This window comes from Prionailurus bengalensis, chromosome D1 (genome assembly GCF_016509475.1).
Source record: "Prionailurus bengalensis isolate Pbe53 chromosome D1, Fcat_Pben_1.1_paternal_pri, whole genome shotgun sequence".
Taxonomy (NCBI): domain Eukaryota; kingdom Metazoa; phylum Chordata; class Mammalia; order Carnivora; family Felidae; genus Prionailurus; species Prionailurus bengalensis.
This window is the reverse complement of record NC_057346.1, coordinates 15,868,547-15,892,928: the sequence shown is the minus strand read 5'-3', so window position 1 is coordinate 15,892,928 and position 24,382 is coordinate 15,868,547. Positions and strand designations below refer to the sequence as shown.

General features: G+C 55.1%; 1 protein-coding gene and 1 long non-coding RNA gene across 3 annotated transcripts; one reads left to right on the top strand and one right to left on the bottom strand.

The window, feature by feature from the left end:
• The first annotated feature begins 7,469 nt into the window (after positions 1 to 7,469).
• SCN2B (sodium voltage-gated channel beta subunit 2) lies at positions 7,470 to 16,342 on the top strand. 2 transcript variants are annotated; one of them, XM_043579465.1, is made up of 4 exons: positions 7,470 to 7,747; positions 14,584 to 14,750; positions 15,076 to 15,286; positions 15,959 to 16,342. In XM_043579465.1, the coding sequence occupies exons 1-4, from the start codon at positions 7,678 to 7,680 to the stop codon at positions 16,156 to 16,158; spliced, it is 648 nt and encodes a 215-aa protein (XP_043435400.1). In that variant the 5' UTR covers positions 7,470 to 7,677; the 3' UTR covers positions 16,159 to 16,342. The 2 variants fall into 2 exon arrangements, with proteins under 2 accessions (XP_043435400.1, XP_043435401.1); XM_043579466.1 differs by lacking the exon at positions 7,470 to 7,747 and adding an exon at positions 7,840 to 7,922.
• On the bottom strand, positions 12,653 to 14,590 carry LOC122483020. The gene is made up of 2 exons (XR_006297284.1): positions 14,088 to 14,590; positions 12,653 to 12,930 (listed from the first exon to the last, which is right to left on the bottom strand). It is a non-coding gene; the product is annotated as an uncharacterized LOC122483020 (long non-coding RNA).
• Positions 16,343 to 24,382: the final 8,040 nt, after the last annotated feature.

Sequence of the window (24,382 nt, the reverse complement as noted above, 5' to 3'; positions counted from 1 at the left end):
TCCTGTTTATGCCCCGGCTGAGGGGGGAGTGGAGTCTTTGGTGAGGAATTTAGAGTCAGGAGTCCCTCAGACTGAAGTGACTGCAGGCCAGTTTTGGCCCCGGGACAGTGTGGGAGTGAATGGGTTGGAGTGAATGGGTTGGAATGAATGTGGCTCGAGGATTTAACCCGGCAGCTGTCGGCCTGGCTGGTATCAGAATGGCCGGTGGCTCTTTCCTGGGCCTCACCGGAGGCATCCTTGGTGGAGTTTGGGCATCTGTCTGTCTTTTTCAAAAGTGGAGCTCGTTGGTTTGCCAAAAGTAGACGGCCGCCGAGTTAACTCTTGGTCGGAAGGGGGAGGTCCCTATACGTTTGGTACCATTGTAAGACGTAATGAGGTTCGTTTCAAAGATCCTTTGGTTCTGGGCTCCCATCTCTAGCCTGGGCTCTGCTCAGGCCTCCTCTCTCCGACTGCCGAGGCCCTTCCTCGTTCTCTGTACCCCATCTTTCCCGCTTAGCCCTTCAGGGCGTGGAGTTCTGGTCCAATCTCAAGTGCAGCTACATTTTTGAAGGATTCCCCTGATTCTCCATACATCAGGACCCTCTCATTACACGCCCATTATTGCCTCTTTCTCTTTTACCAACTGTTCTTGGGTGTCTTCCTGGAGGCCTATAGCCTCATTTTCGTTCTTGTGCAGCATGGCTAAGAGTCGTTAAATGTTTCCTTCTCACCTGTTAGCTCTAAATAAGAAGGATGTCAATACTTTGCAATATGTGCGTCCTGTCCGAGACATATCAGAGAAGTGACACATATTACCACGATAAGTAGAGTGAGCGGAGAGACTCTTTCATATCCTAAGGATTCATGGAGAGGAAGTGATCTCATTTCTGGGCTATTAAGTAACATGCTCTCCTGGGCTAAGGGGTCCCTTTCCACTTCCTCAAATATTATCTGCAGAGGATGAGGACCTTCGGGATACGGAGTTAGGTGGACGGATGGTGATTTTAACATCTGATGTTCTGGGTCAAAGAGAATAAATTAGGGTAAGAGCTGGAGGGTGGGATGTGCAGTTACCCACACGCTCCTGCAGAGGGCGCTGGGGCCAGGGAAGTGGGGGCACCCCCCCCCCCCCCTCCAGAGTTCCACGGGCCGGAACTGGAAGTTGATTCCTTCAAAGTTTGGTTTCCATTCTGGGTAGAGCAACTGTAATTGAGGAGGAGGAAGAGGAAGCCTCCTTCTGTCTCTCAGCCCGACCTCCCCACAAATGTCTCATTTATACACAGGCCTCAAGTCAAGGTTGAGAGTGGAAATCCACAGCTGTCAAATACTAATTTTGCCTAAAACTATAACGGCCCCGTGGGGACCATCGGAAGAGCTGCCTGCTCCCTCATGCCCTCCTCCTGCGGGCGGTTCTCTATTCAATCCAGGAGCATGAAGGCATATGGAAGAGGGAATGGGCTTCGAGCTCGAACAAGCCTGGTTCAACCCTGGCCCTGCCTTTTGTTCTTTCTTCGATATTGCAATTGGTTGACTCAGGATTTTGAGGCTGTTTCCCTATAAAATGGAGACCCAGAGGGTTTTTTGTGGCGACTAGATGAGGTGGTTTAGGTGCCAGTGCCTGGTGTGGGCCCTCCATCCCCTTCCAATGAGTTCCTCCTCAGTTGGATTGTCTTCTAGTGATTCCGTCCCCATCTCTCGTTACCTTTTATTTCTGTGGGCAGGAAGTGCTTGAACCCCGCGCACCCCAAACCCCTCTATCCCACCCAAAGGAAGAGAGAGCTCCAAAGCTGAGCTGAGGGGAGGGTTTTGCCCAGCTCCCAGGGGGCACGTTTGGACGGTGGGAGAGCTGCTGGAAACATGCAGGCTGGATCTCCTTGTAGTAGACCTTTTAGCAAGCAGTTTTGTTACTTGAATTTGTACTATTTTAAGTCCCTAGAACACCAGATGCTCCCATGTTCAAAGGCTTCCAGAAGGACGCAGGCTTTTGCCAACAGAAATTGGCCTTGAAGGAGTAGAGCGGGTGGGGCCACCCATGAATAATAGAGAAGCTAGCAGCCTCAGAGCTTGGCTACCAGAACTGAAAACACTTCAGCCTGTCCACTGGGAACCTGGAGACGTACCTCCCGGAAAGGGCTGCAGCTTCCGCCAGCCCTTTAGTCTTCGTTCCCCTTGCCACCCACTTTTTCTCCTTTTGGCCAGTCAATATGGTTACATGTCTACACTGGCAGTTTGTTTGATAAAATACTAGCGCTGTGCGTGTGTGTTTGTGTGTGTGTGTGTGTGTTTGGGAGGGGTCTTGCTGCCCCTGACTTACTTAGTCAGAGCCAAAGAACCTTAGGTTGCAAGTTTTGTCCCCACACAGACCAGTTATCCTCTTACTAAGCATAAACACAGTTTCTAAGCACTTTGTCTTAGCCAGCTGGTTTGCAAATGTGGTCTGTCTTCCTCAAGGGAGATGAGGCGGTCCATCACCACTTCTGTGAAACTCAACTCCCAAACGTACCTTCTTTCTCAAAAAATAAGGGAACTCAGAGTTTTCTCAGAGAGCAGAGACCTTTCCTATTTCGTAGATGGTGCAAACAACAGAGATTTGCCTCTCCCAGGACTTTCAGATCATGTGTTCATGGCCTCCTGAGTTTGGGTGCCATCTTGTCCACCCATCCATGCCTCGAATTTTCTTTTCATGATGGAACCCTCTGCTCCATATACCTTTGTCTTTCTTGCTTCTGAGCCTTTGCTCTGGGTGTCTCCCTGCCTGGAACTCCCTTTCCCTTTCTCCCTGCCCAAATCAACGTTCTTTCAAGGCCCTGCTTCAGTCCTGCCTGAGTGGATTATTTCTCCCATCTTCCCAGATGTCTCTACACTTACCAGATTTTATCTCCTCATGTTCTCTGTTTGTTTTATGAGTGTGAGGCTTTATTTTCTCCAAGAGATCGTAAGCTTTTAGAGATCCTGCTTTGTGTGTCTTTTCTTTACATCTCTTCTGCGACCACGTGGGTCCATCCCTTGTTAAATAGGATTCCCGGAAATGGCGTGGAACAGCATGTACCGGCAGGCCTCCAGTTCGGGTCCTACCATGCCTTGGCCGCATAAGTTCTGGCTGACGGAGTTTCTGCCCTTTCCCCAGATGTAGACATTTATTCTCATGTGCTCAGGGACCAGTAGAGGCTTAGCTCAAACTCTAAATAAGACCCAGTCTCTGTCCTTAAAGAGCTGTAGTTTAGTTGGGGGGGGTAAGATGTGTAAACAAAAGGTGACAATACTTTCTGACACCCAGGCAATACCAGGCGTGCCTTTGTTCCTGTGCCCCCTGGAGAGGGGCGCTTATACCTTTGTCTCCCTATCTAGAACGTGAGCTCTCGGAGGGTGAGCTCCATCTCATTCACGTCGGAGTCTCTAGCTTCTAGTCCTAGTGCATGGGGGACACTGAATAGATATTTGAGTTTGCTGAGCGAGAGAGTTGATAAACAAACGAGTGAATGTACCCCGCATCACAGGCGTCCACGTCTCTACGTCTCTACATCTCTACATCTCTACATCTCTGCGTCTCTGCGTAGAGAGAAGAGGTACGAAGAAGACAAAGAGCGGGTGAGTTGGTAGCCGCTTTTTGAAGAAAGACTAGGAGGTTGCTGAACAGACCAGAGAGGAAGGGCATTCCGGGAAGAGGAGACAGCGAAGGCAAGGACACCAAGGTGTGAAGTCCTGGGTCAGAGAAACCACCTGGTGTGCAATGGCTGCAGAAGGGCACGGGGCGGAGAAGAGAGGTGAGTAATGATGAGTCCCTTCCTTGGTGGTTTCTCATCGGGCAGCTGGGTGCTCTGCAGATCCTGAGACCAGCATTTCCTCCTAAGCTTGTCCCCGCTTACCAATCCCTTCTCCCCAACCCCTGAACCTGGCTTCTCACCGCCCATGGCTCACGGGATGCCAACCTTTTAATACGAGTTGAAGTCAGGACTTCAATGTGCTCAAGAATCACCCGGAGATCTTATTAAAAATGCAGATTGTGGTTTCTTGGGTGTGAGGTGCGGCCTGGGAGTCTGCATTTCTAAGGAGCTCCCATGTGATGCCGAGGGTGCCGGTCCAAGGACCAACCACACGTTGAGAAGTCAGGTTTTCCGGTGAACTACCTAGGGAGGCTCTCGGTAGCCTCAGTGAGGCATTCCAAGGGTGAAAGGAAACCACCTTCCTTTGGGTTATTTAGAACACTGCTTCTCCCAGCAGGGTAGGTGATTGGGTGTTGTCCAGCAAAAAGTTAGGGGTAAATGGCACCGGGTAGAAATGCCAAAAGCAGGGCTTCACTCCTCAAATAGCCCATCTTTGATACTGGTGTCTGTACTCTGCAAAATACCTCTTTGAGTTTCAGCTTCCCAGCCTTTTACTGGCTTCTGGGGAAACTTTACGCTTTTGGAGCAAATGGGTGTTGGGAGGCCCGAGTGAGCCATGAACGGTTGTCAGGTCTGTCTCCTCCCGCGGGACCCTGCCACAGGCCACTGCCCCCCTGATCGTTTGACCCTGAGTCCTGGAGGACTGAGTCGCTCAAAGGCCGTCCTGTTATAAATCACGCACCTGGTTTCTCTTAGCCACATTTTGGAGAGAAGCAGAGAGTCGTGTCTTATCTTATGTCCCCAGCCAGGATAGAAGTTTCCGGTCCCTGTGTGAGACCCAATGAGCCGAGTAAGCTGCTTCCCTGAGCCTCTGGGCTCCCTCGACTGCATTAAGGAAAAGGAGGAGGCCGGCTACGTCAAACCAAAACTCTCTGGCTGACATGTGCCTGCGGCAGCACGGGTGGCTGAGTGGCTGTTCCGCAGACACAGACCGGGACCGGCAGAGCGGAGGGCCCGGGCTGGTGGCAGGGCCCGGGCTGGTGGCGAGGTCTCTCCCTCCTCTCCCTCCCGGCACACCTGGGAGCCCGGCCGCTGCAGCAAGGAGGCCCGGGGCCAGAGGGCAGCAGGGATGGGGACCGGCCGTGGCCACTGGAGGACAGTTTTCCCTAGGCCGCCCCTCCTCTCTCTCTACCCCTCTGCCTCCAGCGACTGGCACCCAACCCTGGCCACCTGGCCTCTCCCAGCCTAGCGGCTGCGGCTAGATTTTCCTGCCTTCACGATGATGTCTGCTTTTCCCCATTTCCTCTTCCAATCCATTCACTCGGTCGTTCGCTCGCTTGTTCCTTCATTCATTCGGTCGCTCGTTCATTCGTTCGGGCGGGCTCCTGGGCAGCTTTGCGTCACCCGTGTGTGGAGTGTCCGCTCATGAGCCAAGCGCTGCTCCGAGCTCCCATTCGGTTCCTCCACACCCTGCTTGGGGCACCTTCCTCTTGCATCCTATGCAAAGGTTCCTTGCTACGTCCCTTCCTTCCGGTCTTCGCTCTTCTCTTCCCCGCGCCTCTGAACACCCCGAGAGAAGGACTTGCGTCTCCGCCGTGGGCCGTGTAGAGTACCGGGAGAACCCAGTGTTTCACACTAGGCCTCAGCTTGCGTCCTGCCTCTGCCTCTGCCCTTGACGGCCATACGTAAACTGGGGTGGGTTCGGTTCTGTCCGCCGCAGCGACGGGGCCTGGGACGGGTGGCAGTCCAGAGCTGATGGCCAAGAAAGAATTCTCGAGACGTCTTCGGTGCCAGCAAAGGTGACCCATTAAAGCATGGGGACGGGACCCTGGGCAGAAAGAGCTGCCCCGGGACCGTGAGGAGAGACTGATTATAGACTTGGGAGCCAGGGGAGGCAAAGGCAAGGGGGAGTTTCCAAAGTTTATATACTAAAGAAGACTCACAGGAGAGCGGAGGCCTAGCTATTGTCAAGCTCAGGTTGTTTTTCCCTCTAGCAAAGCATGAACCTTAAGACAGAAGGGAGTTCCTGGAGGCATGTTCTACTCCGCCTGCCTCAAGTATTTATCAATGGGCTGCAGGTTATAAGGGAATTTAATTTTTTTAATGTATTTATTCTGAGAGACAGAGCACTAGCAGGGGAGGGGCAGAGAGAGAGGGAGAGAGAGAATCCCGAGCAGGCTCCATGCTGTCAGTGTGCAGCCCTGTGTGGGGCTGGATCCCGTGAACTGTGAGATCGTGACCAAAAATCAAGAGCCGGACGCTCAACCGACTGAGCCACCCCGGCACCCCCAGGACATTTCATTTCATCTGCCATTTCCTTCTGCCTCTGTTTCCCACATCATCAGTTTCCTAATTTACAGTGAAAAAAAGAGAAGAAGAAATCACCTGGCCCAGAGTTACAGTTCAGTTGAGATGTCACATGTAAAGTTCTTGGCACAGAATTAGCGCATAAGGATTTTAATTGCTTCCTCTTGCCCATGGCCCAATGGCCCATCACAAGTGTGAGGGACTGCCACACAGGAGTCTTTGTTCTACTTAAATGTCTCCCCAGAAGAGCTGGGGCCACCTGCTCTGTTCAGGGCCATCTTGGGACTTCACCCCAAGTTCTCCTCCTTGTTGATTTCTGCCTTCCTTTTCCAAAAGTTTTCAAACAGACGCATCAGAAGAGAGACCTGTACAATGAGCCCTTTGCAACGGTCGCCGGTTTCAATAATCAACAGCGATGCCCTGTCTTGTGTCACCTCCCCCATTTTTTTCCCCCTGGTGTATCTTAAAGCAAATTCCAGTCACCGTATCATTTCACCTATAAACACTCCAGTATGTATAACAGATAAAGATGTGCAAGAACAAAGCCACAATATTGTTACCACGTTCAACAAAATTAAGAATTATTATTATTTAAAAAAATTTGTTTTAATGTTTATTTATTCTTAAGACAGAGACAGAGCGTGAACAGGGGAGGGGCAGAGAGAGAAGGAGACACAGAACCCGAAACAGGCTCCAGGCTCTGAGCTGTCAGCACAGAGCCCGACGTGGGGCTCGAACCCACGAACTGTGAGATCATGACCTGAGCCGAAGTCGGACGCCCAACCGACTGAGCCACGCAGGAGCCCCAAGAATTATTGTTAATATAATTTAATACCCAGTCCCTATTTATTTTTTCCCAATTGTCTCAAAAAATGTCTTTTCACTGTTGATTTGATCTGGTCTCAGGATTCCCAAAGGTTCGTATTACATTGGATTTTAAAGTCTCAGGTGGTTTTGCATCAGCCTGTTTTGACATGTTCTGTTTTCAGTGGAAATGGTAGAAAAATGAGGAAACCCTCACTTCCTGAAAATCTCTCCAACTCACTTCCCTGAACCCTTTCCAAATAACACAAAACAAACATGTCCTTTTTTGGGTGTCTTTAAATGACAAAAAGAGTTCCCCCCTTCACAGCAGTTTTGAAATGAATGAGCTCCTCTAACAGCTTTCAAAACCCCACAGTCATTCAGGGGGAGAAGAAGAAGAAGAAGAAAAGCAGGATTTGCTTTAGTTCTTGTTTTTGAGGGGAAAAATTCCTGGGAACTTTGTCCTTTTCAGAAAGACTTTTTTTATGCCCTCCCACCTGCTTTTCAAAATCCACCAACCACAAAATTTACTCCATCCCCCTTTTTTCTCTCTCCCTTACACACTCCCTCTCTCTTTTTAGCAGCAACATATAAGCCGGCCATATTAGAGAGATGGAAATAAAGCTTCCTTAATGTTGTATGTGTCTTTGAAGTACATCTGTGCATTTTTTTTTTAGCATCTAACCATTCCTCCCTTGTAGCCCTCGGCCCCTCAAACCACCCTCTCCCATATCCCACCCGACTAACATCTCAGTCTCTGAAAATGCACAGAGATGCCTGGCTACCTCGCCCTGCCTTCAGTCTCACGGGGCTCAGTCTCTTTTTCTCTTTGGGTAAGTTAGACGACACATTTGCATGCTCCTGAGGGTCCAGAAGTGTAGCCGCAGCTGGAAGAGGGTGGGGGCTGGGGGGCAGAAAAGAAGACATTGCTTGAGTTTCCCTTCTTGTCCTTGGGAAGGAAGGTACCGGGGGACCGGGGGAGACATTGCTGAGGACTGCATAACGCGGGTGTGACTTGGCCACAGAAATGTTGGGTCGGGGGATCTGAGTGTTCCTTGGGGGTGACAGTTATCACAGGGGGCGGTTTTTCTTTGGATTTCCCTAAAACGGACTTATGTGGGGGTGGGGGCAAAAGATAGGTTGATCTGCCAAGTCTCCTCGTGGATTTTTTTTCAGCTGCTGCAAATGTGGGGTCCTGGGCCTTAATGCTCCCTTAAGGGGCTTCTTTTGTGGACCTTGATCTTTGGAAGCTGGTGGATTTAGGATATTAGGAAAGAATGCTTGGGGGAGCCGGGGGTAGAAAGTTGAGTCTGGGTCTTGTTTCCTGGAAATCTGTACCATTGATTTGTTGAAATGTGTGGGGGTGCAGTTGGCAAGTTGGCTTGGGGTATGGTCTCTGTATTGGGGAGACACTTTCTGAAGCTGATGGTGGCCTCTGACTTGGGCCAGATGGAGTGGGGGAGGGGTCAGGTGAAGGAATCAGGAAAAAAAGAAAAAGAAGAAGAAGAAAAAAAAAAAGGAACTCATGGGCTGAGTGTGGCTTCGAGACCAGCCCAGCCTTGGAGACTGCCATGTCAAGTGATCCAAATGTTGATTTCTTACTTGACCCCTCATGACTTCCTGGTGAGGAGGTGGGCTCCAAAGTTATTTGCAAGCCTGCTTTGTGGGTAGTTTCATTCTTGCTCCTAAACTTACTCATTGCTGGTGTAGCAGTTGGTCAAGTCCAAGGATTGTCAGTGGGGATATTCCCAATCGCAAAATCCCTCTTCTTCCCTCCCTCCCTCCCTTCTTCCTTCCCTCCCTCCTTCCCTCCCTCTCTGTTTCTCTGTTTCTTGGTTTGCTGTGTTGGATATTGGGCAAGAGTGCTAGACACAGACAACACAGAGCCCCTGGCAGCTTGTATGATATGGCCTGTTGGCTTTGCTGAGTTACTGGACATATTAACAACAGAGCAGGAATGTTATGGAAGCTCGGGCAGTACAAAGAGGGCGAGCCTGGGAATCAGATCTGGGTTTAAAGCCATCTTGGCCATTTACTTCATGGGCATAGGCAAGTGACTAGACCCTCCTGAGCCTCGGTTCTTTCATGGGTAAACTGGAGAGTGCCTGGGTGTGTTTTGTGAGTCTGGCACAAAGCAGGTGCTCAATAATAGCTGAACTTTGTGAATGTTTTCAAGCACCCGCGCGCTGTGTATCTTATTTAGTCTTCGCGATAATCGGTAATCGTGCGAGGTAGACACTGTTACGATCCTCCTGTGACAGATGACGGAACAGGCGCAGAGAAATTAACCAAATGACTGAAATTAAATAACTTGAAGTCACACGACTAGAATAAGACGAGCTGAGATTTGAACCTTTTGTCTGACTGCGGGTACTTAGTTGTTGAATTCTACTGCCCCCAACGTTCAAGCAGCGGTACTGCTATATTAACAATAATTGATCAAAGAATCTCAATCAAGGGCAGGCAAAAAGATGAGGAATTGGGTGGATGGCCTGTGTGTAAGGAGCCAGGGATGGAGGACAGGTGACTCCTTTTGGAGTTAAGGAGAGCTTCCTGCAGGCGGGGGCAGTCTTGTGAGAGTGAAGAAAGGAAGGCGGCTCTGGGACCAGGACCAGGGTGTGTCTTAGGGGAGGATGGGGTCTGGAGGGAAGAGGTCAGGGAGTGGGGGTTGTGAGGTCGTGGTGGGAGGGAGCTAGAGCCTTGGCGAACCTGGGTGGTAGAGAATGCAGAAATGGGGATCTTGAACTCGAACTTGACGGATGCTAAGATGGGGTATGCTCTGGCATTCCAAGGCTAAGGGGTTCAGGTGGAAGATGGAACTTTGGCGGTCGTAATGGCATCGGTCTCCAAGATGGAGGAACAAATGACAAGGGAGGGGCTGCATCAGGGGCAGGGTTTGTGAGAATGACTATACAGCTGGTCACGGGGAAGGGGACCGGCTGGGCAACCTGCTGCACACACAACAGAAACAGGTGGGACTAGTTTTTAGCTAGAAGCAATCCACATGACTGGACTTCCCAGAGTTTTTCGTACGACCATTGGCTCCGCAGCCCCAGCCTGGTTACCAAAGTCTGGGTTATGTCAGGCAAGGCCTAGAAAGTGGAGTCTGGCCCTCAGTCACGCCCGCTGCACTTTGCTGCTGGGGGCAGGGATCCAGACACAGAGGGGAGAGTGCCTTTCCTTCCTTCTGCAGACTTTTACGGAGTGCCCATCTGTGTGTCACACACTGTTCTGGGTCCAGGGACACCGAGATGACTAAAAATCAGCCCTGGAGCCTCCTGAGAGACACAGGCACATAAACAATAACAACGCCACATCATAGGTGCTGTCATAATAATAACAATCATAACAACGATAACAATAACAGCAGCTAAACTTTGTCAAGCGCTGACTACGTCCCAGGCAGCTGTGAGCTTTACATGTTAGCAAGCCACTTACTCCTCACAGCAGCCCGAGGAGTTAGGTTCTATTATTGCCCCCCACCCCTTTTAACAGATGAGAAAACTGAGGTCTGGAAGGTTAACTACCTTGCCTGAGATCAGACCACTTGGCCACTATGCCGTTCTGCCTCCTGGTCATGTACGAGTAGAAGCGGTAGGGACGGGCCGCTGCCGCGGAGGTATGCCTTATAAGCCGGGAAGTGTAGGCTATACAAGGGGTGCGGAAGGGTGAACGAGTTTCCCGAACGGAATTAAAAACGAGTGTCAGAGGCCTGGAGGGGTGAGAGAAGGTGGAGTTGCTGGGAAAAGTAAGAAGTCAGGGATCACTGAAGTGGAGGAAGCATGGAATCAGGAGCTGGCGGGAGAGGAGGCCAGGACCTAGGTTGGCCCCAGATGGCAAAGGGCTTGGAAGCTGTGCCCAGGAGCCTGCGCGTGATCCCGAAAGCAACAGGGAGCCAGCGGAGGGGTGATGAGGACAGCTTGCTCATGCTGCGCGGGGTGGGGGTGGGGGGGGGTGGCTAGACTGGGCTTGGAGGGGGAGATCCTGGCATGGGGGGAGGGTCTGAATGCAGGAGGCAGGATCTGGGTGCCACACTCTCCTGGGATGCAGGGGCTGCCCCGGGAGACAGTGCGCTCAGAAGGTTGGGGGGACACATTCTCTACTTAGACACATTCTCTCTCTTTCAAGCAAGAAGCAAATCAACCTACCTCATAGGGGGCTGTAGGGTTGGAAAGAGGAGTGGGAGAATTCACTTCTGTCTTTGCAGGAGACAGGGCTCAGCCGGAGGTGAGCAAATTTTTGTGATCGCTGAGAAATGGGTCAGTTAGAACAGTCGATAACAGGGGGCCTGGGGTGCCCAGATGCGCCCTGGAGAAAATGGGGAGGGCTGGGCACCGGTGATGTTTTGGAACTAAGACCAGAAGCCACATCCTTACCGCGCCCCTGTTGATCCCCATTTCCTTTCTGTGAGTTGGTAATCACGAGACCCAGACCTGGTGGAGGACTGGGCTTCCTTGTATGGAGGTTCCTTTAAATAGGCCCATTCTCCTCTGGCCAGCCTGCCCTGAGCTGGGAGCTGGCAGTTTGGGGCGGGGTCTGCCATGGAGACGGCAGGAGGCCTGGTCCCTGGCTTTGTCACACCCTCACGCAGCCCCAACCCCTCACCCCTGTCTGGAACCTTGGCAGCCTGGGTTCAAATTGAGCTTTGCCACTTACTAGCTATACACTTGGGCTCTTCCCGTAACTTCTCTCTGCTCAATTGCATATTCTGGAAAGTGGGGTGGTGTTAGGGTTATTGTACGTATCTAATGAGGCCTGCGTGCATCTAATGAGGAATGCATAAAACAGCATCTGGCCTGCGGTAAATAAGCACTTTGTTATTGTGAAATCCTTTCTGTGGCCCTCGTGGTGGACTCGGCTACTTTCCGGAAGCAGCAGAATTTATCAGGATTTTGCTCACAGCTCTGACCTTGTTGCACGACGGCTCCCTCGTCTTTAATGGGAGCCTGGATCCGTGAAAGGCCTAAAGCCCCGGTGGGGACTCAGGCTGAGGTGGGCGCCTTGGAGTCAGGAACCACCTTCTGGCCCCGGCTTGTCCCTGGCTTTCACTAGTTTGGTGATTTCAACCCTCTCTCTGCCGTTGGGACTTGCTAGATTTCTCTGGCCACTAGAGGGCACGCGTGTTCCTCCCGGCGCCTGCTGCAGGGGTGCGGGAGAGGGACCCTGCATTGCACCTCTGCTCCCCTCCTGCCAGCCAGAAAAGGCCTCCCCACAGCTCTGTCCTTCCATGCGGCAGGGTGCTGGCTCCTTCCCCATGGAGGGAGCTGCCCTGTGGCGTTCAAATTCTAATCTGAGTGATGTGGGCTGGGGTGGGAAAGGGGCCAGGGATAGGTCAGCCCGATTCACAGCACCTGGTTTCTGGGGTCACCTGGAGGCTCTTTTGGGGGTAGGGGGCCCTGGGAAGGTAGCAGAACTTGGAAGGGGCTAGAGAAGCAGGGCCGTCCTCGGATAAGAGGTAAGCTCAGGACAAGGCCCTGCCAGGTTCCTTCCCTGCAGATCTCTCTGCCTCTGCAGAGCGGGGGCGGCAATGGCATTTTCTGCACACCTCCTCCTTGCCCGGTGCTGTGCTAGGTGCTTTCATAATGGTGATGAAAGCGGGGATGGGGGAACTGGGCTTTGTTCTTCTCAGCCGGCCCACCCGGCGTCCCCAGCTCGTATTCCCCTGGTGAGTATTCAGCCCACACCCCGAAGCCTTGGCCTTGCAGGGGGCTCCGCACCCCTAATCCCTCCACCGAAGGCTCAGTCGTGACCTCTACGGCCAGCATTTTATTGCATTTCCTGCTCGTCAGCGTCCTGCCCACGAGCCACTGCATCCTAAGGGATGGGCTGAACAGAAGGCTTCCAGGCTGCGGTGCGGCTGCTGGTGTGGTGGGGCCCGGCAGGCCTGTGCTATACAGCAGCGTGAAAAACAAGGGCCCTGCAGGGCCTCCGCTGCCGGGCCTGGGCTGTGTGCCAGACCTGGGGGAACTCCAAGGGGCTGCCCTCTGCCGGGAGGAGACTGTCCTGGAAGGCCTTCCTGTTTAGGGGGCAGAATTTGAGAATGTAGGATGACACACTGTCCATCAATGCATTTAGATGCAATTTACATTGCATAATTTGAAAAATTACCGTGGCCACCCCAGGAGGTGGGTGTGGTCAGCCGTGTTTTGCAGAGCCAGGGACCGAGGCTTGGAAGGTGAAGGGGCTTGTCCACATTCTGCGAGCCAACTGCAGGCAGCATGGGACCCCGTGTCTCACGGGGTCTCCTGGTCTATGCTACTCCTGTATCAGTAGCCGCCTAGCCACTCCTCTGCCCACGATTCCCTGCCCCCAGGCCCCTGGTGGCTTTGTATGTCACCCAAAGAAAATCCTAACTCTGAGTTCTGGCCCCCAAGGTTAAAGTCACATTATTATTTTTTTCTTTGTTAATGTCTGTTGCCTTCCCTAGGACACAAGCTTCATGTCGCAGCAGTGACGCTGCCTGTCACAGCAATGTCCCCCAGGGCCTAGGCTAAGTGCAGGGGCGGGCGTGGTGGGTGGCTTATAAATATCGGGTAAATGAGTGAATGAATGGCTGATGCTGAACGTCACTGTTTATCCCCTATAAAGAAGAGGAATCTTTTGGGGATGACATTTTGACGATATTGGTAGAAAATCCAAGCCTTAAGGTCAGGACTAGGGCGAGGCCGGAGAGGTGCCCACGGTATATGGTTTAAGGAGGTCTTTGCCTGATCCCGAGGGGGGGCGCCCCCTTAAATTTTGTGTCCCAGGCTTTCTGCCCTCTGAGGGTCCCTGCAGCTTCGGCTGGAAGGGCCTGGGTTCGCTCACCTCCCCCTAGACTCTGCTCTGCTTAGGATGTCTCAGTGGGACAGAACTTTCTCAGCCCCAGCACCCAGCTCCTCTGGACCAGGTCTGGTGCTGCTTATCGGATGTGACAGAAACCTGCTGTTCCCATCCGGCCACCCCCTCAGCCTGTATCAGCTCCCTGCTGTGGCGTTTCCAGGCCTGACATCTCCCAAAGGGACTCCTGTCCTTGGAGACCCATCAGTTGGTCCCTTGGAATCGTACCTACTTTTCTGGGATGGCTCTAGCCTTCCGCTGCTTGTCTGCCTTCTTTCCTGTTTGCTAGGGGCCGGTGGGGGGTGGGGAGGATAAGCGGGGGGGGGGGGGGGGGTGGCTGGGCACACTGCTTACCTTTGACCTTGGGGTATAGAGAGCAAGGCCTTCTGAGTCTCCATCCATCCTCAAGGCTTTCCACCCCGTGGGGGACACTGGAGGGGCTTCGGCTCAGCAGAGACATCTGGAAGCGGTGGGGAAGGAGGTGAAAGCCGGGGTCGGCACAACGGAGCCCCTCATCCGAGGTCTTCAGCCAGCAGGTGGCAGTGGTAGGACCGCAGGACAGCCGGATGGAATGGCTGCAAGACAGGGTCCTGGGAAAGTCTTAGGGCCACTTGTCTGCCCCAGCCTCAACAGACGGGTCGGTTTCTCTCCACCCCAGCCTTGCTCTACCCAAGGGCCACATCAGGTGCCCCTTATGAGCTTGGCGCATCTGACCCCACTCCCTAGTTTCAGCCAGAAGGGCCCCACCCACTGCCAGAGCTCTCTCCACACCCACCTGGGGCAGAAGGCTTGCGCCCTGTCCCCAGCCCTGCCGGCCAGACTCCTTACCAGCTTGCGGCTTCATCCGCAGTGCCACCAGCGCGGAGCATGGAGATCACAGTACCTACCACTCTCAACGTCCTCAATGGCTCTGACGCCCGCCTGCCCTGCACCTTCAACTCCTGCTACACGGTGAACCACAAACAGTTTTCCCTGAACTGGACCTACCAGGAGTGCAGCAACTGCTCTGAGGAGATGGTGAGTCCCGGGAAGGAGGTGGCTGGGGGTGAAAGAGGAGGCGGAGCCCTTGCGAGTGAAGCCCCCATGTCCCACCACCTGTCCCTGCACTGGATGAGGACCCTGGCGGTCCCGGGGATGGGGTGGGGGGGCTCTGTCTGCTCCGGAGGGCTTTGGCAGAAGGCGTGTCGTGCTGCCCCGGGGGTGGGGGGGCCCGGGAGGGTGACAGAGACCTGGAGGTAACCGCCTCTCTTCCGGGAAGACAGGCGCATGGGGGTGGACCCCCCCCCCCCACTCTTCTCACACCTCCTCATGCATCCAGCTCCCCTCCTGCCCCTTGTCCCAGTTCCTCCAGTTCCGCATGAAGATCATCAACCTGAAGCTGGAGCGTTTCCGAGACCGCGTGGAGTTCTCGGGGAACCCCAGCAAGTACGATGTGTCGGTGACGCTGAGGAGCGTGCAGCTCGAGGACGAGGGCATCTACAACTGCTATATCATGAACCCGCCCGACCGCCACCGGGGCCACGGCAAGATCTATCTGCAGGTCCTCATGGAAGGTGAGGGGCGAGTGGGCAGAGCGGGGAGCCCGACCCAGCCGGCCGCCCTCGGGGCGCCCTTGGAGAGCCCGTGCCCTTCCTGGGGCTTGTGCCGGCTGGGAGGCCTCCGCTTTTCTTCCGCTGCTCCCTGGGGACTGGGGCCGCGTCTCGGAGAGTCCTTACCGCGACCTCGGTGGCGATCGTCATCCGAAAATAGCGGCTTTTCGTGCGTGGGGCCCTCGCTATGTCTCGGTGAGAGGGCTGACCTCGACGTGGGCGCTACCCCAGGTCATCGGCAAAAATGCCTCAGTGGGGGAGGCATCGTTACTGTCCCCAGTTTACAGACGAGGAGACAGGCTGAGAGAAGATCAGTCAGTTACCTAAGGTCACACCATAAACGAAGAGTGCAGTTAGGACTCAGGTTTGGGTCTATTCGATCTCAAAATCCATGGTCTTAAATCCCGCGTCTCTGTCATCCCCTGGGGCTTTTAGGTGCCCCCGGGGATTTGGGGGCCGGCCCGTGGAGGTCAAGGGCCTGGGTTGATTTTGGTTTTGACCCACGTCCTTTCCACGGGGAGCCATGGGGCTCTTTCCATGGGGACCAGCCCGCACATACTGTGGGGAGCAGGGGGCGGCGGGGGAGGCCCCCTTTTCCAGCCGCGGGGCTCAGTGGGCCCGTTTCTTGTCCTCCAGAGCCCCCTGAGCGGGACTCCACGGTGGCGGTGATCGTGGGCGCCTCCGTGGGCGGCTTCCTGGCGGTGGTCATCTTGGTGCTGATGGTAGTAAAGTGCGTGAGGAGGAAAAAAGAGCAGAAACTCAGCACGGATGACCTGAAGACCGAGGAGGAGGGCAAGACAGACGGAGAGGGCAATGCGGACGACGGCACCAAGTAACGCGGCGGCCCGGCCGCCCCTCCCTCGCGTCCTGTCTTCTTCCCCCTGCCCCGCACCGTGTGCCCTGCCTGCCCTCTCTTGGTGTGCTTCTCTTGAACCAGCCTCCCAGTGCCGACCCGGGGCCCCCCGAGCCCCTCACTTCGCGTCCCCCACCCCGCACCAAGAGTGACCCACCTCTCTTTCATTCGGGGGAAACCTGCCCTGGGGCGTGGGACACGTGGGCCCTGGGGGAGGGGGAAGTGGGCTCCAGACTGCCGGTCCCGGAGGGGAGGCAGGAGGCCTGTGTGAGGGTCCTGGAAAGAGAGGCGGGGAGGGTGGGCAGTGGCGGAGGGGGAGGTCAGCTGTCCAGCCTGCCCGGTTTGTGGACTGGTCCGGTGGGGCCTCAGGGAGGGTCGGCGGGTGGCAGAGGGGCTTTCCTGTGCTGCCTCGAGAAAGCCTGGGCGGTGGCATCGCCGTGCTCCCCGGCTGCTCCAGGCCGGGTGGCCCGGTCCGGCTGGGGTGCCGATGGGTCCTGTCACTTGGGTGGAGGCCACGTTGAAGGGAGGACCGTGCATTTCCTGGGCACTGAAGGCAAGCAGGGGCTGGGGGCAGGTGGAGACGAGCCCCGGCCCAGGAAACTGCTCTCACCCCCTCTCCGTCCAGAGCTGCTACCAGGGAGGCCTCGGGGGTTTTCTGGCAGCTGCCAATCCCTTGGGAGTTTTGGTGGGCCTTGTACGGAGAGTCACTGAGCTGGGCCATGGGCGGGTTGTGGCGTCCCAGGTGGCGGTCATTTCCCACCATAGTTACCCACTAACAGGAGACAAATTTCGAAGCCAGCTAAGGTCTGAAGGGGCAGGGGCTCCATTGTGAAGTGGAGTTGGCCGCAGGCTGCCTTCTCCCACAGGCTGACCACCCTCACTCCGCCCAGGCCGGGAGCGGCCAAGGTGGGGGGCTAAGGAGGGGTGGGAGCCATGATGGGGGAGCCGATGTGCAGAGCGGGGGCTTCATTCAGGCCTTCCATTCAAACTTTCCCAGTTAGCAGGGTTTGGGCTGGCTTTTGGTAGAAAACAGGGAAGGAAATGCCCTGAGGGAAGTGTGAGGGGGCTCCTGGAGCCTCTGAGATCCTGTGGTCGCTCCCTCCCTTCCCAGCCCCAGGGACTCCCTCTGTGGGGACGCAAGTAGCGTTTATGGAGAGCCAACGTTCACTGCCATTATACTCACATCAGGAAGGGACTGATTATTTAAGCCTCAGGAGAGGGAGCGAGACAGAGAGAAGCTGCCGACGTGCACACTACCTTGGAAGACCCTCAGAGACCAACCAGGCAAGCCACTCACAACAAATGGGGAAACTGAGGTTCAAACTGGCAGAGACCGAGGGTCCCGCCGTCTCCTCCTCTGGCTCCTCAGTCTCCAGTTTGACCCAACAGAGCCATGGTTTTCTGGATGGGAAGAGCCTCTGCGGGCTGGTCCACGAGGGAGGTGAGGTGAGGGAGACGGGCTGTCCAGGCCTGCTGCTGTCCCAGGGCGGCAGCTTCAGGCTGTGATTGAGGCCGGGTGGAGGGGTGGCGGGATGGAGGGGTGGAGTGGGAGGGCAGAGCTGCTGGCAAGGCCCCACTCCTGCCCCCCTCCCCCTCCCCCCCCCCCAGGCTGACCTTCTTCAGCACTTCCCAGCCTTTCCAGGAGCTCAGAGGCCACCGAGGCGCAGGAAGTCAGTGCCCAGGGCAGGAATGAGTCTGAGGAAAGGAGGCGAGGACAGGACTGGGACAGTGTCGGGGACCATCCTCTGCCTCTCCCCATCAGATAGCCGATTTGGGGCGAGAACGATATGGCCGGTTCCGTTTAATTCATTCCAATTCAGCATCCGTTCATTGAGCATCTCCCGTGTGCCTGGCACTGTGCCGGGCCCCAGGGAGGCACACGAAGCCATAGACGAGTTGGGAACTGCAGGTCAGCCCCGTGGGGGCCAAGACTAGTTTTTTGTTTTGTCTTGTTTTGTTTTTGGGGTTTCTTTGGTGCATCTAATTCCACCTGTGCAGCCACTGCTCCCAGGGCTGAAGTTGGAGAAGAAGGAAGAAAGTCCTGAATCCGGGCCCTGGGAAGGAAAGGAAGGATGGAAAGGGGGGAAAAGATACCGCAGGGAACAGGGTGGTAGACCGGGAAGAGCGGGCACAGCGTGGGGGACAGACAGCCTGAGTCAGGTGAGTCCAGCTCAGTACCTAACTGCCAATCAACACACTGCCAATGGGGGTGGGCTAAGCCACCAGGATGCCTGGGGCAGGCGGACACAGCCCATCCTTGGAGCCAACCAGCGAAGAGGGGAGCGACGGGTGGTGGGCACCCCATGCCAGCTGAGACCAAGGTGGCGACGCACTTCTGCAGCTTGCAGATTTCACTTTTCGGCAACCCCTCAAGGGCTCTCCTCTCCCAGGACCAGTGAAAGTCTGTGCCGAGGATCGGAAAAGTGGGGCAGCTTTCTTTTTCCAGGACTCCTAACATTTAGGGGAGTTTTTGCACGATTCCCTAGGTTTCTTCTAAGAAGTCCTAACTCTCCGTAAAGAAGCCCCAGACTTCCGGGTTCCTTCCTTGCAGTGCCCTGACCTAGTGGGGCCTCAGAGGCCCGAGCGGATGGAGGTGGGCCAGGAGCCACCTCTGCCCCAGGTGCCCACCCCCATGCGCCCTTTCTCCTGCAGCCGCTTAGAATCTCTTCCAGGGGCCTCCTCGAGCTGCCTCCCCCAGGGCGATGAGGTTGGGAACCAAATGGGGCTTCTGCGCGAGTAGAGGTGGGAAACCGGTGACATGTTTCCACGGCTGCTATTTCTCTCTCCTGCTTTCTAGTTTCTACCAGCAAGCTGGTCCTCTCCCTGCAAAGCCCACTTCTGGCTGCGTGTTTCCGTCCCTGCGCTCTTGGCTGGGTCCAGTCTCCTGTTTTTCTCAACCGCCCCTGCCTCTCCTGTGGTCTTGGAACTCCTTGTCTGTCTCTTCCTCCTAATTAAGGGCCCCTGTAAAGAGCTGGGCTGGCCGACCCATGGGATTTAGCTTATAAGAACAAAGTACAATTTTTTCAGGACTGAAATGCCTTGAGGTGCCTTGAAACTGGCTTTGAAAATAGCTATCCGCCCCTTCGCTGGGGACTAATCACAGTGATTCCCAATTTATAAAAAGGAAAAGCTGATTAATTGGATTCCTAAGTCCCCTTGGGGAAGCCGGGCTGGGAAGTATTTACAAGGTCAGGTTAAGCAGATGGACAATTGAGAATACTGGCCAGGTCACCAAAGACAGTCCCAGGCCATGGGAATGGCGTGGTGCAGTTAGATGGAGGGGTGAATCCAGAAATTTCCCTTGCTACTTGTCTTAAGGATCGACAGCCTGTGTCTCCTGCTGTGCCTCATGCTGATGTCTTCCTTTATTGAAGCTTGCTGATGCATTTGTACATAGTCTATATATAGGTATAGATATATTATATATACACAGATATACAACATCTCACTGCATCCACCCCACGAGTTATACTGGGTGTGGGGGGGGAGGGGAACAATCATTTCTCAATGTTTTGAGTTGATTCACCAAAGGCAAACTACAGAATGTTCTTCTTGCTCTTTGTGCACTTGGAGGAGAAAACCCAACTACTTAGGCACCTTCTAGGTTTTACGTGCCACCGGGTGGTTGGAAGGGGTGGTGGGGAGAAAAATTCAACGGTCCTCGGGGGCCCAGCTGCCGCATTTCTTTTGCAGTTTGTCTCATTGCTTGGATCTATTGGCTACAATAAACAGATCGTCTCCCTGAACATCCCTTGAGTGTGGCTTTTTTGGGGGGGGGGGTGCAGAGCGGGAGAGGCTTTGCCAGGATCCTGACGGGGCCCCCTGATGCTCCTTTCCTGGTAACCCCACTGACATTGCCGGGTCCCCAGCAAGGACGAGGTCCTTCTGCTCTGCCCATGTTGACAAATGCTTTATCTCTTTCCCCGTATGCCTTGTCTCGGAAACCTGGGGGACTCCATCCACCCTGAAAGCACCCTGAGGACAGGGTGGCTGAACACGCACTCCTTGGGGGTGGCGCCTGGTTATTTCTGGGATGCTGACAACCATTTAAGTCCCCACCACTGTTAACACTGATGTTATTTTTTCCGTGGGTGGAGGGGCCATCCTTCCTGCCCCCTTTCTCTAACCTGTGTCTGATTAGGCAGACATTTCTTTTGCCTGCTCTGGGTTCAGGGAAAGTAGATGACAGCTGGTCAGAGACTCCCCTGATGCACCTTTACGGGTGAGGATCGCTGTGGGGAAGGGTCAGGCTGTCCATGTCCCGTCTGAGTGCCGCCCTATCCTATTTACATGCAGTCGAATCTCCCTAAGTTCAGGACCGAAGACGACCCCCTGGCCCAGGAGCTCTACTGTTCCAGACACACTCAGTCTTTTTCTCTCTTGCTTCCTGTTTTTATGCCTCTGCATCTCTCTCTCTCTCTCTCTCTCTCTCACACACACACACACACACACACACACACATGTGCCCAGGGGCTTACCAGGTAAGAAAAGCCTCAACTTTCTGAATGGCAAAGAAATGCTGACGTGGCTGGTTCCTACTTTTCTTCTGGTTCCTTTGTCATTTCTGTCTACTCCCTGCTGACCCGGAGGCCTTTGCCAGCGGTTAGTGGTCAGCTGCATTTTAGAATATTCCAGAAGGATCCTGATATTGGTAGTTGTAACTTTGGCAAGGATTACAGCTGCTACCTGAGAGAGAAGCCAGAAGGGAGGTGCCCGGTGTTTAACAGAACCAAAGACACCTTGCTTTAAAAGGATGTCTGTCTTCCAGAGCGCCTGGGTCCTTCCAAGGATGGGATGTCAGAGAGGGTGCTTCTCTAGTTAACAAATAGGGAAACTGAGGCAGGGGATGTGGACCGAGGAGCAGCAGAAGGCACTGGGGATTCTGGCAGGTTCTTTCTGGGGTGGAGTCAGCATCTTCCTCATTTGGGGGCTTTTCTCCCAGAGCACTTTGGAGCTGGGCCTGCTTCCTGGGAGGGTTGGATTTGGCTCAGGCATCTCCCTTAAATTGATGTTCTTTAGCCCAGGGTGCTTGGGGCCTGGGGGCAGGTAGCTGTGATGTTGCAGAATGAGCTGCCTCGTGGGGGAAGGGCTGGCTCCCATTCGGGTGCTCAGAATTGGTCACCAGCTTCCTGTTCCCTCCCTGCCCCCTCCACCCCCCCCCACCCCCCACTGAGATAGAGGTGCCCCTGCAAGAGTCTCTCAATTCCCAAGGCTCCTTCACTTCCTGCTGGCGCCCCCTGCAGGGCTTAGGCACCCCATCCTCCTGCCCACGGCCTGCTGCCATGGAATAGGAGACTACGTGGTGGCGGGAGGGCTTTCAGAGTCTCTAGGGCAAGTCCTGAAGGCCAAAAGGACCGGGAAGGGAGAGTAGATCTTTACAACATCAGAGACAGGCGGGGTCTTGGGAACCGTCTGGCCAAGCCTCCTGACTGTCCTGAAGCGGAAGCTGAGGACCACAAGGCGGTGATTGGCGTAAGGCCACAGGGTGGGTCAAGGACAAGACAGGATCTCTTCTCAGGCTCTAGGTCTAGGCCTGCCATTCTTCCCACAGTCTGGGCACAGCTGGGCACATCGGCCCAGGAGCCTGCTGCCCCTCCCCCGCTGGGCCTGGTTGAGCTAGAAGAGGCCCCCACGCTTTCTGTAAGGGCTGTTTACAAAACTGAGACTCAGAGAGGGAAAGTGTTCCTCCCAGAGTCACACAGTTGGCTAGCGACACAGCCTGGGCGGGAAACCAAGTCTCTCCTCCCCAGGTAAGGCCTTCCCCCAGGATGACCCATCATCAGACGCGAAGACTCACGCCCCCTGGCTCCAGTTCCCAGGGTCGCGTTCCTCACCCCCATAGCGTGACTGGCCTCATGTCGGTTTGTATGTGGGCCCCTCTTAGGTGACTTGTCTCCCTCTCATATTGCGGGGGTGGGGGTGGTATCTAAAAGCCATCAGCGAGAGGGGGCTGGGCAGTGCCCGGGGGCCTGGGCGGCCTGAAACACAGGAGCACCAACCCCCACTAGGTCCCTGGCCCTCCTCTGTGGCATCTGGAGGGCTCAGAGGGTCCGTGCTGGCAGGGCGCTGCGGGAGCTCTTCTCAGATGGCCCAGGTGGCCTTGCCTACGAGCCCCCTCCCCTGTAGGGCTGAGGAGGCCTCTGGCTAGAAAAGGGAGAAAGACTGGGAAAGTAACTTCTTCCTTTTCTCTGGCAGGAATGACCTTTGAGCGTCCAGGAAGTGCTAGGGAAGGGGGCACGTGGGCACTGGGTGCTCAGCTGGGCTACTTGGGATTCCACGGGAGGGGCTTTCCCTCGCAGCCCTGACAGAGTCACCTTTATCCCAACCACAGCTGCTTCTGCTTCTCAACCGGGACAACTGGCCCATAAAACAGGTGGCACGGGACCGGGAGCTGTTTGCCTCAACGGACTGCGAGCCCCTCCTGTGGGCACGTGGGCAGCCGAAGAGGGTTCATCCCACCAGGAGGGGAAGCGTGTGTCACAGCTCTTGGCCGAGACAGTGGCCAGGTCTGTGGCCACGGGGTGAGGGATTAGACTTGTGCCGTGGTGCCCCGAGGCGACACATTAGGGCTGGTGGGCAGAGACAGACAGAGATCCAATGGAAGTCAGAGCCGTGCAGAGGGTTGAGTTTCTCGGAGGTAATGAGATCCCCATCCCGGAAGGTATTCAAGCATAGCTTGAGGGTGTTGTCAAAAGATTCATACATCAGGGCATACTTCTGGATGCCTCCTAAGTACAATGACCCTCTTCAGGCCTCATTTTCAGATTCAAGTGCTGGAAGGAGGCTTAACTCTTGCTTGCCTGAAGATTAACATGACATGCACGGGCCAGCTCCTGTGCCTCTGCCTCTTACCCAGTCCCAGCCTTCCCCAGCTTGCCTCTGTACCCTGTGCCCCTTCACCCTATTCATCTTTATTTGATTCATCCACGGTGGGGAGAGGGGAGGTGGCGAGCGCCTATTGGCGACGAGAAACAGTCTGGGAGAAGGTGGAGATTTGGGGTCAAGCATCCTCGGGGACTTCTTTCCAAAGACCAGGCCAAGCGCAAATTGTGTCCTTGGCCCTCCGGCCAGGGCAAAGCTTCCCCTGTCCTTCCAGCCAAGACTGTTAGATAGAAGGTGCCAGTCTTCACCGCCTTCTCCTCCGTGGGCCCTCCCAGCTTCACCAAAGGCTTCAGCCTCCCCATCCCTGCCCTGTGGCCCACTCACACCGTGTGGACACCCCGCTGCAGTGGAAGGGTTGCGGGGCTGGGGTTGAGTCCAGCCTGAGAGAGCTGGGGAGGTGGGGTGGGGGTGGGGGAACCGATGAGAGAGCCGGCTAGACTAGTAAGAATAACCACCATTTACTGAATACCTACCCTGTGTCTGGCCCCGAGCTAAGCATTCCAGGGATGTCAGCTGGCTGAATCTTCAGGACAACTCCCCACATATGCATCCTTTTCTCACTTTTACAGATGGGGAGGCCAAGGTTCTGCTATACTTAGTCCGTCTACACGCAAGGTGACATGGCTAGAAAATAGCAGAGGACTCAAACCCAGGGCAGAGCGGTGCCAAAGGCATCACATCACACTGCGAGGAAGGACAGAAAGGGGCAGAGGACCGGCCTCTCTCGCAGCCCAGAGATCGAGGAGCGAGTGGGGGAAGGGTGCCTCAGAGCCAACCTCGAAATGACCATGGCCGAGGTAAGGGCAAAAGTGTTTGGAAGCAGAGGCAAAGCCTTCTCGGTGGACTCCTAACATCCCCCCCTCCGCCCTCCGTGGCCTGGCCCTTGACCGCACAGCTCTGTGCCAACAGCCCCGGTCTCTGGTCTCTGGTCTCTGGTCTCTGGCCACCTTCTCCCCTCTAGGCTTCTGGAAACACGTAAAACCCCTTCTGCGCTCTCAGGGCAGCTGTCTCCTGGTTCCTACCCCTCCTCCTGGGCCTGGGTCACACTCCAACTTCTCCAAGTTACCCTTCACTCCAAGGAGCCGACTCTCCACCTCCCCCACCTTCTTCCCCTGCCATCTCTCCCCTCCTACCCACATCCTCCCGGCCCTCCCCTTGCGAAATCCCGAAAGCTGCTGCTCCTGCCCAACCGTGTTCAAACGGGACCGCATCAGAACACTCAGGGAGTCCCGTCTGGGGCTCCACACCTCTTTACATTTCTGTTTCGGTCTGTCTGTCTCAGCGCCCCGTTCAGGGCAGAACCGGGTCTCGGGTCCGGGAGGACA